The sequence below is a fragment of the Poecilia mexicana genome, unplaced genomic scaffold (assembly GCF_051168715.1).
Source record: "Poecilia mexicana isolate PSO_F unplaced genomic scaffold, ASM5116871v1 scaffold_2, whole genome shotgun sequence".
Taxonomy (NCBI): domain Eukaryota; kingdom Metazoa; phylum Chordata; class Actinopteri; order Cyprinodontiformes; family Poeciliidae; genus Poecilia; species Poecilia mexicana.
Window position 1 is genome coordinate 446,189 of NW_028263371.1, and position 14,480 is coordinate 460,668.

Sequence of the window (14,480 nt, forward strand, 5' to 3'; positions counted from 1 at the left end):
GTGGTCTTCTGTGCCGTAATGGGTACATTTAGATGTACCCATTACGGCAAATGTCAGCTTCACGGTCGATATATAAGTGATATAAAACAAAAAGACTCCTGGCTTGTCCCGATGTACTACATCCTTCATCTTCAGTGTTTCAATTATTTCATTCTGAACTGCAAAAACTTCATCTGGGGGAAAATATCTTCCTGGATGGTGCATTGCTGTAAAGACAAACCTTGCAAACAATGGAGTCTCTGCAAAAAGTCCAGATATCTCTTCGGGATACTGAGCCACAGTAATATTCAAGTTCATAATGCTATGTATGGTGGCATTCATCCAAGAGTTGAAGAACGAGTTGGAAAATTTGCAAAAGTACATGGTTGGCTCAAGATTTGCATCCATCTGTGGTTGTTAAAGTAACTCACTCAACCTGTGAGCAAGCAAACACATCCAGGTCCATTTGGTCATGAGGAACATTGACACTTTCAAAAACAACAAAGTCTCCTGATGCCTTTACTGTTAAATCCATAGCTGTGGTTTTGACGGTAACTTCCTCATCCTTAGAGGAATCTTCCATGTCCTTTTGGTCTTCAGGGTTCAATGTCCAAACCAAAGTATTTTGATCTCTCGTCCTCAGAGCTCTCTACTAAAACGTCTTTGCCTCTTATGCTCTATCCTAACAACTTTTCAACTCCCGTCGTAACAAGAAATCCAAGGTCCCATAAATATAAAAAATCATCTTGACTTGGTGAACAGTTAAAATGGTTTGTAAAATCAGTTTGAAGTCGTCTCTCTGGAATCGATCTACCTCCAACCAAGTTGAGAAGCAAACTGAGAATTCTTGTATTCTTGTATGTCTTTGAACTGTTATGACATCATTGATGAGAACATAGAGGTTCTCATCGACATGATGATGTCAAACAACCCGTCAGGTTCTTGTTTGTTTTATTTACTGTGGAAACAGAAGGAGTTTTATATGGGGTAAGATTACTGTCAATTAAAAATGCCTGCGTAGATATCTAAATATGTAAATATTAGTCAATAAATGTGCATAAATATAAGTTTTGTATTTGTCTTGTTTTCTATCTCATATATACATGCAAAAATCTTATATTTCACCTATGAAAACACTGATGGTTTCCTAAAGAGAGTAAGTAAGTCACATTTATAAACTAGCTCAGCAATTTGCTTGATCTTTTGAACTGTGGCTGAGGAGGATCCTCTTAACCCTCTGATGTGTAAGTGGGTCTTTTTTTTACCCAGTGGGGTTATTTTTGTCATTTTCAATGACTATAGACCTATTGCCCTGACATCCCACATCATGAAGGTCCAGGAGAGACTCTTGTTGGCACACCTGAATAAGGAGACAAGGACATATCAAGACCCCTTGCAGTTTTCTTATCACCATGGAGTTGGAGTTGTTGATGCCTGCTTCAACAAATCCACCATCATCTGGTCAAAGCAGGCAGCCCTGTGTAGATCATGTTCTTTGATTTCTCAAGTCCATTTAACACAATCAGCCTGATATGCTCTGTGAGAAACTTCAGAAGGCACAGTTGGAAGCCTCAACAATCGCCTGGATCTATGACTACCTCAAAAACAGACCAGAGCTTGTGAGACTGATGAACTGTGTGTCTAACCAGGTAGTCAGCAACACAGGAGCACCACAGGGTTCTGTACTCTCACCATTCCTTTTCACTCTCCACATTTCAGACTTCCAGCGCAATGCCTTTGGCCTCTCCAGAAATACTCGGATGACTCTGCAGTTGTTGGGAGAATCAGAGATGGACAAGAGGCTGAGTACAGAGATCTGGTGGACCCCTTTGTGTGATGGAGGGAACAATCATCTAATCTTAAATGTAAACAAAACAAAGGAGTTGATTGTAGAGTTCAGAAGAAACGGGGTTAGATCAAACTCTATTTCCATAATGGGAGAAGAAGTGGAGGTGGTTGAGGAATATAAATACCTCGGTGTTCAACTGGACAACAGACTGGACTGGAGAATCAACTGTGAAGTGTCTATAAGAAGGGACAGAGCAGACTGGACTTCCTGAGGAAGCCAAGATCCTTCAAGGTTTGCAGCAAGATGCTGCAAATCTTTTATCAGTCTGTTGTTGAGAGCATCATCTCTGCTGCTGTCATCTGTTGGAGCAGCAGCATCAGAGCCAGAGACCTAAAAAGGCTCAACAGCCTGATAAAGAAGGCTGGTTCTGTTCTGAGGACGACTATGGAACCTTTGGAGATCATGATGCAAAGAAGGATTCTTCATAAAATCAAGAAAATTATGGAAAATCCTGACTAGGATTCGTTTGTCTTGGGAAAGCGGAACATCTTCAGTCAGAGGCTTCTTCAGGTTCAGTGTGGTACAGGCCGCTGCAGGAGATCTTTCCTGCCGACAGCCTTCACCATCTCAATGGCTCTTTGAAGAATCTTGATGACTACCTTTGGGATTAATAAAGTATTTTTGAATTGAATTGAATTTTACTATATCTTTGTAATGAAAAGTTTTCATCATTTTATATGAATATTCCAAATTCATATAACATGTTTTTTCCTCAAAAAATTTAAAGCCACTCATAGTTACAGTCTTTAATATGCCTTACAAAGTTCTTACTGGTCTGTGTTGGTGAATTCAGGTTTGGTGTGGATTTTCCACTGTTAATTATTTCATTTTTATCCGTGAAAGAGCGCGTTGAGAAAGGCGATTTTGATAGCAGAATGTTGTCAGTGTTTCATTCTGCTTATTAAACATGTTTGTTGCAGTATCTCGAGAGCTCCCAGTGGAGACGGAGACCATCCAGACACAGCTTCACCAGAGCACCAACCAGGAGCATTACACCTACACCAATGTGCCCTGGAGGCTGTATCTCAGAAAGGAGGTTAGTACACGAATACAGCAACAAAAATAAACCACGCATCAGTGAAGGATGATAAAAAATACAAACATAAATGTACACAGTTTTGGTAAAACAAATAAAAAGTTTTTGATACTGCACAGAAACACACAACAGACTCCACACACTCTGTAATAAATAAAGATGAAACCAAACGGGATAAAAATTCACCTGAGCTTCTAGAAACAGCCCTTAGTAGAATTGACTTTCAAGTCACACAAAAAACGATCACTTTATTAGTTTCTCACATTGTTGTGTATGAATTTTGTTTCACTCATTTTTACAGCAAAATTATCACATTGAGGTCTGGTGAATAAAACACTTTGTGCTGCTTCACTGAAGGTCCAGAAGCTGGAGAGGCTTTGTCCTCTCTGTTCATTCAAACAAGCCATAATTGTGCAGTCTTCTATTGATTTGTACTGTCATGAACTTTAAGTTGCTAACTGAGGATGTTCCAGTTTAATTTCTCTTTGATTTAGAAATCAGAGAGATTTCTAAAATCAAATGATGGACTTCATTTGTTTTTTGGAAATGGTCGTTGGCTTTAACTTTCCAGACTGGTGGGCAGTAACAATTGCTCCTGTAGGGCTGCGTTCACACAGCAGGCAAATGCAACCCACATCCGACTATTTCACAGCAGAACAATCCAATTCTAATCCTTTCACGCCATAGAAAAAATCATCTCTGTACTACTTCTATATTAAACAGAAAACATATCCAGTAATTCTGCACCAGAAGAAGTTAGACTTTGTAAACCTGGACATAGACAATGGCTGAAAGTTACAGCTATAAATTATTAAGCAAGTCTGAGTCAGTGAAGCGCATCACATCACAGCCCCACTGCTCCTGGTCCAACTGTGCACCCAGGAAGACTTCTCTACAGCAACTGCAGTCAATGTGCCACAAAAAGCCATCGCTGTTAGTTGGACTTTATTTTTATTAGCTTCCTTTGTGTTGATATGATCTTGTGACAATACTGTTGGTGCTGGATAAATTCCGTTATAATCGCCACAAACTGTGTGCTGCTGTGTGAAGTCTACGTTCTTCTTATGCACATGTGGGTCCCTTTAAAGTCATATGAATAACTGCGCAAAGAAAATTGGATTTCAGCAAAATAATCGGAATGAGCATCAAGGCCTGTTGTGAGAATGTAGCCTAAGGTCGTTTCTGATGCCTTACCATATTGTCACTTTAACACACATAGACATGCCACAGAACAGCAGCCTGCAGGAACTCTTGCTGTGGCAAACCTGATGATCTGGCTGCTCTATCTTTTAAATCTTCCTGAAGCAGTAATTGTGTACTTAGTTTTCCAAACAGTGCCTTTCTCTTGTTGGGTATTTTTGTACACTTTAGACAAATCATTTTCAAAAAGTCTACAAACATAAGATTTCTTGCAGTGCAAAAACCCTAGAATTGAGTAAGGGTGTATTTTTTATTTTTTTTACCATGACTGTAAGTATCCTGCTCTGCATCATTGCAAATTACTGTTCTATAAAAACAGTTTTTCTGATAAATAAATATTTTGTCTCTCAGGTGTTTTATCCCAAAGACAGCTTCAACAATCCTTTGTTGCTAGATCTCATTTTCAAACAGGTAGATCATATTCCTTCTTTTTATATTTCATATTATTTCTTTTTTTAGTCCTACAAGCTCTCATGATAAATGAAAGATCACAGAGAAATTCAGCAAAATTCTTCCTCTTCTCTGCTTTATTCCGTTCCACCAGATAGTGAATGACACCCTGTCAGAGGCGTGCGTTCGCATCACCCGGGATGAAAGGCAGAAAATGAAAGCCCTTTTCGGTAGCCCTGTCTGTTTTTCCTGTAGTTATTTTTCATGACTGCATTTCTCAAATAAGTACAACTCTGTGACATTAGTGAGTTTGTGTGTCTGTTTCTGTGAATGACAGCAAAACATGGTGTTGAGCAGAATATGGATCCGGTGGAGGAGCATGTGAAGAAAACGATCGTGACAGCAGCCAGGGAGACCTGGGAAATTTACTTCTCCCGACTCTTTCCTGCCTCGGTGAGTTTGGCAGAACGTTGTGCAATACTAAAATTGCTTCATGCGACATATCAATTTTCTAAGCTGTTCTCAGTGGATATGTGCATCTGTCTGAGTGCAGGGCAGTGTAGGAACAGGTGTGCAAGTGTTGTCAGTGTCCCACAGCGGTATCAAATTACTGAAGACGGTGAAAAGCAGCGCATCAGCTCCAGACTATTTCAGAGTCCTTCGACCATACACGTAAGTGCAGATATTTGAGGGGTTTTTTGGGGGGTTTTTTGGATCTTATTAGCAGTTTTTTTAAAGCTATGACGTAAAAACTATTAAATATTTATCACACTGTGCAAAAATTTTAAACCAACCGTCATTTATTTCTACTTTTTTTTTTTTCAGCAAGTTTTCGATCTTCTAAACTAATCTTTATTCTTAGTTCTCAGGCAGTATCCAAGTCTTTCTTTTTACATTGGTTGCTTTTTATTTTAGCTTCAGTCATTGCTCCTAACAACATAAATACATTTGACTGGTGGAGTCCACAAATCTGTCTGATCTAAAATCATGTAAAAGCAAAAGTACATTCAAATATTTAAGAAATAGTGAAAACATCCTGGTGAACATGCAGCATCCATCCCGAGTTTTCAGCTTGGTAGTTTGAGGATTATTTTGTTGGAGCTAAAACTATTTTCTATCCATTTAAATTTATCTTTGCAGTTTTCTTTAGTGTTGGGAATCAGAACTCTAGAAACCAAAACTGTTGTGGCAACCTCACACGGTGACATCAAAATTCCTGGCAATCAGAACTTGCGTCGATGCTTGGCTTCTGTAATTATTAATAATTGTAGTCAATTATTATTAATTAAATTATTAATAAAATTCAAATTCTTTAGTTTAATCAGGGCACCAGTTCCAACAGATCTGGAATCATAAGCTTCTAATGAAGGAATGAATTCACACTACCAGCAGAAGAAACTCTTCACATCAAGGAGTGATCACTGACACGCTGATGTCTTACTAAATCTGAAAATTAGTAACAAAACAACCCAATTTTACAGCTGAATTCACATCTTTATTTAACTATTGTACAATATAAATACTGATAAGAATAATAAATGGAAATCAAATCAGAACGCTTTCTAGAAGTTCTCCAGAGAGTACTTTGAAGGTTTTGAAACAAATCTTGTTCCTGGCCAGCAAGTTAGAAGAAAACGTTCAGAGCTTAGATGTCTCAGTTCAAGGTTGACGTCTTTGGTATTGTTATAGAAATTTTATGAAGGAATGAGAATATGTTTCAATAAGTAGAGAAAGATTAATATTTGTCTTTAAGTTTCTTTATTCGAAGGCAAAAGCGTTCTCACTGAGCGCAGTCAGGAGAAGAGCCCTGAACAACACGCTTCACATCGTTATATAGACACAGCAAGACAAAGATCTGATCTTATCTCTATTGCCAGATGGACCACAGAGACAGAGTTTTATTACAGGAGGGCAGTTTGGCAGTGATGTCTTCAGCTCAAGAAATGATTAGGAATTAGATTAGATCAGTTTGTGGATAAAAATGGATTCCATCAGTATATTCAGGTAAATAAATGGGTTGAAATTGTATCTTGATGAGAGATTACTTTTTACCAAGTTGCTATGACCTCCTAAACACCAGATTAGAACGGCCTTACGGGGTCAATAATTTATGGAAAAGCTAACAAAGCTTTAGCATTAGGTCAATCATGACCTACTGTCAGCTCCCAGGTGTACCTTGTTGTTTTATTTTTTATCATGTCCCAGCCTTAAACTGAAATACCAAATGAATCCCAAAAATCCTAGCTGAAGAGCACTGAGTAATTCCAGCAACCTGGTCCAAAGAACTCTGACTAACATTAGTATTCTAAGCTTTTGTTAGAGTAAATATGCATTATTAGCATTAGAATTACAGAGAAATGTGAGAAAACGAGAGATGAGTCGCTGAGGGAATGTGCGTTGATGTCCCAATCCACTCCACGCCTTATATGGAGTTCCTTGCCATCTTTTCTGGCCGTATATCACCTCCACCCTTTTTCTTAGATACAAGCAGTGGGAAGTTCCTCCATCCATGAGTCACGACTCCCCCACTTTGTTTGTCCTTGGCCGGTGTCAGGCATATTCCTCTCTGCCGCTCCTCTTTCAACTGAAGCAGCTATATCCAAATGTCTGGATGAAGCCTCCAGATTTCAGACTGGAGTGTCTTTTCATGTTGGAAAGAGGGTTAACCTCTGACCCTTCAGTGTGTTTCTGCATTATAAGGAGTCAGTTGCTTGCTTCTTGTACTTTTCCACAACTGGAATTTATAGTGACAGTAGTTGAAGGAGTTTTCTCTTATATGGTAAATTAAGTCTGGATGAATGAGTTATGTACTTTACTCCAGCTCCATCAGACAGTTTGAGGTCAAACATTTGTTGAAGTGTTACAAGAAAATTTGTATTCCTGGAAGGGATTTATTAAAAAATAATAGACTGCTCAAAACTGGCGCAGCAAGCATATGCCCCACACTTTAATGTTTATTTGTTCTTTATTGTACTGAGAGGTTAGGACCCAGGTAAGTAGTGCATATTGTGACTGATGCTGTTTGCCTTTCTTTCTGTCTCAGATATGCAGACATCCTGTTTGTGACAATCCCCTCTGAGAACATGCTGGAGTTCAATCTGACCAACGAGAAGCTGATCCTGTTCTCCGCCAAGGCTTTACAAGTCAAACATCTCATAGACACCTTCATCAATGAGATCAAAAAGGCAAGACGAGTCACAGTATACCAATGTACATACACTCACCAGCCACTTTATTAGGTACACCTTGCTATTACCGGGTTGGACCCACTTTTGCCTTCAGAACTGCCCTAATCTTTGGTGGCATAGATTCAACAAGGTACTGGAAACATTCCTCAGAGAGTCTGGTCCATATTGACATAACATCATGCAGTTGCTGCAGATTTGTTGGCTGTTGGACAGGTGTACCTAACAAAGTGGCCGGAGAGTGTATATCACAGAGATATTTAAAGATTGTAACATATCCAATCGAACAATCTATAAATTGCTCTGAGGTGTTGGATAATTGAAATGATTTTGAATCACAAATCAGAGTTGATTAAGGAAAACTGGCCAATTCTGATCACTGAACAACTAATTGATACTTTACTACTTAATATCAGTTATTGCATGCTTGTATATCTGTGTACTGGTTTCCTGAACAGGACTCCGACTACGTCATCGCAGAGCGTAACTTTGTGACAGATGATCGATCGAGGCTCAGTTTCCATAAAGGTGACATCATCAGATTGCAGGTTATGGACGGGCTAGAGAAAGGTCAGATACTGATTCATGAGCGTCCTGGCTGAAATCTGTGATGTTAGAACATTTACAGATATTCTCTCCTGTAGGTTACTGCTATGGCTGTGTGGTGAGGAAGAAGGTTGTGTTTTTGGAAGAGCTTAAAAGGGACACTGAAGACTTTGGTGAGTTTTTGAACAAAACGATAGCTCTTCTCTTTATGCATTGTACTTGATGTTATTGCAAAATATAAACATGCTGAAATATTTACACCCATAATTTCTAACCTTAAATCTGAATTTAAATAAATGTATCTTTTTATCTGGAGCTTTCAATTGAAGAGCGGTGGAGACTTTGGAGCATGTCTGATGCAGAATAAGCACTTCCACTTCCCGCTTTGCTCAGAGAATCCTGCCAATTTGTGATCACTTCAATACAAGAGATGTTCCCTGATTTAAAAACTTAGGATTTTCTTGTAATTCCAGTCTCTAGTGGGTCTGCAGAGTGTGAATTCAGCCTTCACAACAATGTCAAACCCTGAGACCTTTAATTAGGCACAAATAGGTAATCCATGTCCATGTTCGTAGTTTAAGTGTGAGTTCCATGTATCTGCTTGATGTGTGATTCCAGGATGTGGATTCTCTGTTCTGCTTGTTGAATATTAATTAGGGCTGTCAACGTTCACACATTAAACCATGTGATTAATCTGAAAATTATAATACATTAATATTACATATCGCAGCTTAATCAAACTGCTATTTTGACCTAAAAGCTTCTGTCCTGCGGAAGGTTACAGCAGTGCATTATGGGCTCGATACACAGAGAGCTATGAATGACTGCAAAAGGTGAATGTTTTCTGCAACAGCAGACAGCAGCAAAAGTTGAGCATTTCAAGCTTTTTCTGTGTTGCATCACTGGCTCCTGTGTGCACGTCCGTGTGCACAAGCTCAAAATTTCACATGCACTGATTATTTTAATTTATAAATTATGCGCTGGTGCCTCAGCTGGATGAGAACAAGAGACCCATCACATAATTTCCATAGGAAATGAATGAAGAGAGACATTTCTATAGACATTTAAAACAAAATGACTTCCTTTAAGCCTTCTTCAATATAAAAACCTGACAAACTGAGAAACTTCATACGTTTGGCTTGAGATAAATGAATTAAAAATTAAACAATTTCTGAAAGCATTAATACAGAGTGGCCTACAAGTGCAGCCTTACAAACCAGTAGATGGAAACACGCCTAATTCACATTTTCTTTTTTGCAAGATTTTAAAAATTTGCTCCCAATTCACATCACAGTTGGATGAAAACACAGAAAAGGTGACATTAAACAGTTCCTACATCAGACAGATGGCAGAGTAAAAGTGTATTTAAACATGTATTTGTAATTAATTAAATAATTTCCATTTATTTCCTTTGATTTTTGAAACCTGGCATCAGAAATCTTTCATGTTATGCAAAGTAAAATTAGTTTATTACCAGAGGGGCTGAGGCCATCAGTAGGTGGTACCTCATGGTTTGAATTGGAAACTAAAAGCCCTAGCCCTAACTGTATATTGCCTCTTGAACATCTGTAGATTTTTTTCATTTTCCAACCACAGACTTCAATTTATTTGATTGGGATTTTATGTGATTGACTGACAGAAGGTCATGTATGGTTTCAAAATCTTTACATTGACCTCCTCTGACTCAGTGCTTTTTCGAAACACACTTACCTGCAATTACAGATATGAGTTATTGGGTTATGTATCTATAAGCTTTATACATCCAGAAACTTTTCCATTTGTCTTATGCAAAATAACTCAAACTTTGTCAGATTGGACAGAGACAGTCTCGTGAACATAAATATTTAGTGGTTTTAACATAAAAACAAGAAGTATGAATACTTCTTATTGAAGGTACAGTAAATAATGGCTGCTTATTTGCAATTAAAAACAAGGAGTTGAGCACAGCTGAGAACAGTGTTGTCCATCATGACAGCAGTAAATCATCTTTTGCGAGGTTATCAGCACAACCCCAGACAGGAGTGGAATTGGCAGATAATGATCTGACATGCAGTAAGTAGAAAGCAGACAGTGAGGAGAAGAAATTGTGTCTCTCTGTAAATTTTTCTTGCTTTTGTGTGTCAGGTTGGAAGTTTGGAGCCGTGTTTGGCCGATCCGGGGCATTCCCCACAGAGTGTGTCCACCCCGTTGCTCCTCCTGATTTCCTATCGCTGCCGCTGGACCGAAAGGCAGAGCCTCGAGGCGGAGCTGACCAGTTCGCCGTGTCGTCAGCCATTGCTGTTGCTGTGGCCTCCACCATGGCTGCGCATGAAATAGATCAAACGATTGAGGTTCCCAGACACAAACGCACTCTAAGATGCTGTTTATTTTTTTTATTTCTGCCAAACTCACTTCTAATCTCTTTTTAGAGAGTTTCACGTGATGGCTTCGCTGATGGAGAGCCTGATGAGAGGGCTCTGCAGGACAGTAAATATGATATGATAGAGTTTGCCAAGAAGTACTTCAGGCAGGCACCAAATGGACACGGGTGAGACTGAGAACAAGTAGATTTTTTTTTCTTGCTGTTCAAACTTTTTATTGGGAAAAGATGCAATTAGCATAAAAAAAAGATGTTTATTGGGACTGTGAAAATCAAATGCATTTGTCACAATGACCAGAAGATCTAGTTCCCTTTCTCTAGAAGTGCTTGAAACAAATAAATATCCAGCTATATTAAAGGCCATAAGTTGTAATTTTAGTGCAGGTTTTTTTGTGTGCCATTGTTTTTGAACATTGATGAAATATAAAGTTGTTTCGATGTGTCTGTCCTCAGAGATTCCATGAAGAGCAAAGGCAAAAGGAACGATTTCAGGGAGCCTACTGACATGATTAAGTTCTCCAAGGTGCTTTTTATTTTCTATCACATGCTAACATCCATGATGTTTAGGTGACATTTTGTTCAACTGATTTGTCCTTGCAGACCCCTCTGACTGAGTCTCTGATAGAGTTCACAGATGTAGCTATGAACCGAGTGGCAGCTGATCTCTACCTGTGTAAGTTGTTGACTTCTCTTCTCTAAATAAATCCACCAGTTCCATAATTTGGTAACACTTTATTTGAAGGGGGTTGAATAAGACTGTCATGACACTGTCATAAACATGACATAACACCTGTCATGAACATCAATAAGTCTTCATGAATATTAATGACTGTTGTCGTAAAGCGTCATTCGGTAAATTATGACACTTTTAATACAAAGTTGACATTGTTCAAAATGTCTTTGTTATGACAACTTGACATTAACCAGGAAATCATTACTGTTTAAACTTTACCTTTAATAACATAAAGTTACCTGATTTTTAAAGTGCAATCAGTAATACTTTTATAACAAATTTATATCAGTAATGATTTCTTGAGTGTACAGAGTGTACAAATAAAACATTTAGCTACATAAATTAAATTTGAACACTAATATCAGGCATTTGTTAACTAAAACTGTGTATGAATTGTGAGGGGATGTTTAATTTGTGTATGTGTGTGTCCTGGTGTAACATCTCTAGGCATTATGCGCTTCATGGGGGATTCTCCATCTAGGGGTTCATCAGAACAGGAAGTGGTCAACATGTTCCTTAAGGTAAATATGTTCATTATCAATTTCCCACACCACAGAGTATTTGATGCTGAAATGCAGGTCCTTATTCCCATTGAGGAAGTTTACAACAGCTTTCACTGTTTTTTACATTCTACTGTGCAGAAACCCGACAGAAGCATTGGGACGCGATAAAAACATATTAAAGGACAGGAAAGCAAACACCTAGAGGGCAGTGTTCATAGTTGGTGATTTTAACCATTACCAGCATATAAGCAGTAAAGTTCTTTTCCCACACACAAGAAAAACACACTGGATCACAATGTCAGGGGGGTTTATAAGGCTACACTATGTCCTCATTAAACCTCTGTATTCACATAGACATGTGTACTGACCTCATTGTTCCTCACAAACACATTGCCTTGTGCTGAGTCCCATGCTGTACCCTATTCCATAATGACCACACAGCCGAACACTAGTGTTATCAAATTTGTAGACGACTCCAGTCATTGGACTGATCTCTGGGGGAAATGAGGCAACATATAGTAATGTTCTGTTTTCTTTCCTTACCTGTTTCTAAACGCAGCATCTAATTATGCTGCTAATAATAATTTATGTCTGGCATTTGTGTGGCTCCTATTCCTGCATTCCCTCAACTGAAAACTTTGAAAGAATTTAATTATAGACCAAAATTTGTTTCCCTTATGCTTTTCATTTGCCCTTAATTTTTTTATGTTGTGTCACAGATTACTTACCTTCTGTATGTAGCATTCCTCAAAAACATTGCTCCAGTCATTCTGCTAGTTCAACTTATACACTAAGATTTCTAAGCTACAGAATGATATATTGTATTAGATGCCAAAGGTTAATATTATTATTTTGCAGGAAGGAACTCCACCTAAACTCTTGGTTTTTTTTTTTGTTGTTGTTTTTTTGTGTGTGTGCTGTGATTTATTTGCTCCCTTCAGCTCATTGGAGAATTCACCTTGATGAGGGATGAAGCTTACTGCCAGCTCCTCAAACAACTTACTGCCAACACCAGCTCCAAACCGTAAGTTGGCTGGCCACACACAAACCCTCAGTGCATGGCTCTTTGGTGATTACCTCTGTGATCCTGAGCACCTCTGTGCTCGCTTGTGCTTTGCAGCGATAGTTGCCAACGAGGCTGGAGGCTGCTGTACATCCTGGCTGCCTACCATCGCTGCTCTGAAGTCCTCAAACCTTTCCTGTTAAAATACCTGCAGCACTCTTCTCGCAGTGCAGGAGCACCGTATCAAGGTAAGAAAAAAAAAACACACACACTAATATCAAATGGGAGTATGCTGCAAATGTTGCAATCAGTGTGAAATATGTACTGCGCTTTTTTCAGGCATAGCTAAAGCATGTGAACAAAATCTGAAGAAGACGTTTGTGTACGGCGGTCGGATTGTTCCACCCAACGGCATGGAGCTGAAAGCTATGATGGTTGGTGCCTCCATTAATTTATCTGCTTTTAGGCCAAAATATTTTAATCCTTATTAGGGATAAGATGGATAGAGAATAATATCATTTTATACACACAAATGCAGAATCAAGTAAGAGTCAAAAGGACAGATCTGAATTATGAAGGAGTATTCTAATACATCCACTTTTACCAAACACAATTGTGTATTACTATTTATTACTAGTGGAAATTAGTTTTTAATGGCTTAGTATATAACCAATGAAATATATATTTTTTCTTTTTTTATTTAATTAATCCAAGTTATGTGTTGTAAAAGGAAGAATTGACAGATAAATATAGCAAAGTTTCTAAATGTGTACTTTCTTCAGACTAGTCTTTTTTTAAGCTAGGGAATAAAGGGCACTGGACTCCGTATGCCTGGAGGACACTCCACAGCTGTGTTGAAAGCCTTTTCTTGGGCAACAACACACATGTGGACTGTTACACAACCACTACAGCATGTTAAAGAGGTATGTCAGTCATGACAGCCCCACAACATTCAGAGACCTGAGGCCCTTGGGGCAGATCCCATCCATCCCTGAGACTCTGCCACCATCTAGATTTTTGACCGCCTTTGAAACTTCAGCCTGAGTGCTGAATGAGTCCCAATGGTGCAATGGAGGGGATTGAGAAAATCTTCCAAGTCTCTTTCCACTAAATGACAAGATCCTCCATCAAGGTCAGTAACTCTCCACCCCCATAAACAGTGATAGCAAAGTACTGCTTCAGAGGTGTCGGACGGTTTGAAAGAATTGCTTTAATGTCAACCAAAAGTTCTTCTGCATGGCCTCGCTGAACTCATTTGGCAAGGCCATGAACTCATTCATGACCTCACAGAAGCAAACAATGTGGTTCTACAAGCTAGCCAGGCTTGGTAGGATTTCTTCTTCGGCTTGAAAGGACAGTTAGTGTGAATTTTGTGCAAACTCATTTATGGCATGGAATGCTCTTTAATGGACAATATTTCCAAATAAATCAAGAGTTTTCTTCAGTTGCACTTGGTAAAAACAAATTAGTTATTTTGATTTTGCCTAAATATGGGTTTGGAAGCTGTTTTTAAAGTTTATTATGACCAAAGGAACATGAAGATAAGTGAAGAGAAGGAAAAAGAAAAGCAAAATTTGGTCTTTCTGAAGACTTAGTTTCTTTTTTTCTTCATTATACATACACTTGAGCACCATTTTTTTTATAACCTTATGATTCTGCAGTCCTAACAAGTGAGTCATTTTTAGCATATCTACCAC

The 14,480-nt window shown here is 38.6% G+C and overlaps 1 protein-coding gene across 3 annotated transcripts in view; it reads left to right on the forward strand.

Annotated features, from left to right (window-relative positions):
* The window catches only part of myo15ab (myosin XVAb), a 45,955-nt gene that overhangs the window by 26,904 nt on the left and 4,571 nt on the right, over window positions 1-14,480 (forward strand). For all 3 annotated transcript variants that reach the window (XM_014973987.2, XM_088008490.1, XM_088008495.1), the window contains 16 exons: window positions 2,749-2,864; window positions 4,416-4,475; window positions 4,609-4,684; window positions 4,792-4,907; window positions 5,008-5,126; window positions 7,498-7,639; window positions 8,098-8,209; window positions 8,284-8,358; window positions 10,310-10,515; window positions 10,594-10,712; window positions 10,998-11,067; window positions 11,145-11,217; window positions 11,725-11,798; window positions 12,722-12,804; window positions 12,901-13,031; window positions 13,123-13,217. In XM_014973987.2, the coding sequence (XP_014829473.2) occupies window positions 2,749-2,864; window positions 4,416-4,475; window positions 4,609-4,684; window positions 4,792-4,907; window positions 5,008-5,126; window positions 7,498-7,639; window positions 8,098-8,209; window positions 8,284-8,358; window positions 10,310-10,515; window positions 10,594-10,712; window positions 10,998-11,067; window positions 11,145-11,217; window positions 11,725-11,798; window positions 12,722-12,804; window positions 12,901-13,031; window positions 13,123-13,217 (1,667 nt within the window). The remainder of the gene's footprint in view (window positions 1-2,748; window positions 2,865-4,415; window positions 4,476-4,608; window positions 4,685-4,791; window positions 4,908-5,007; window positions 5,127-7,497; window positions 7,640-8,097; window positions 8,210-8,283; window positions 8,359-10,309; window positions 10,516-10,593; window positions 10,713-10,997; window positions 11,068-11,144; window positions 11,218-11,724; window positions 11,799-12,721; window positions 12,805-12,900; window positions 13,032-13,122; window positions 13,218-14,480) is intronic.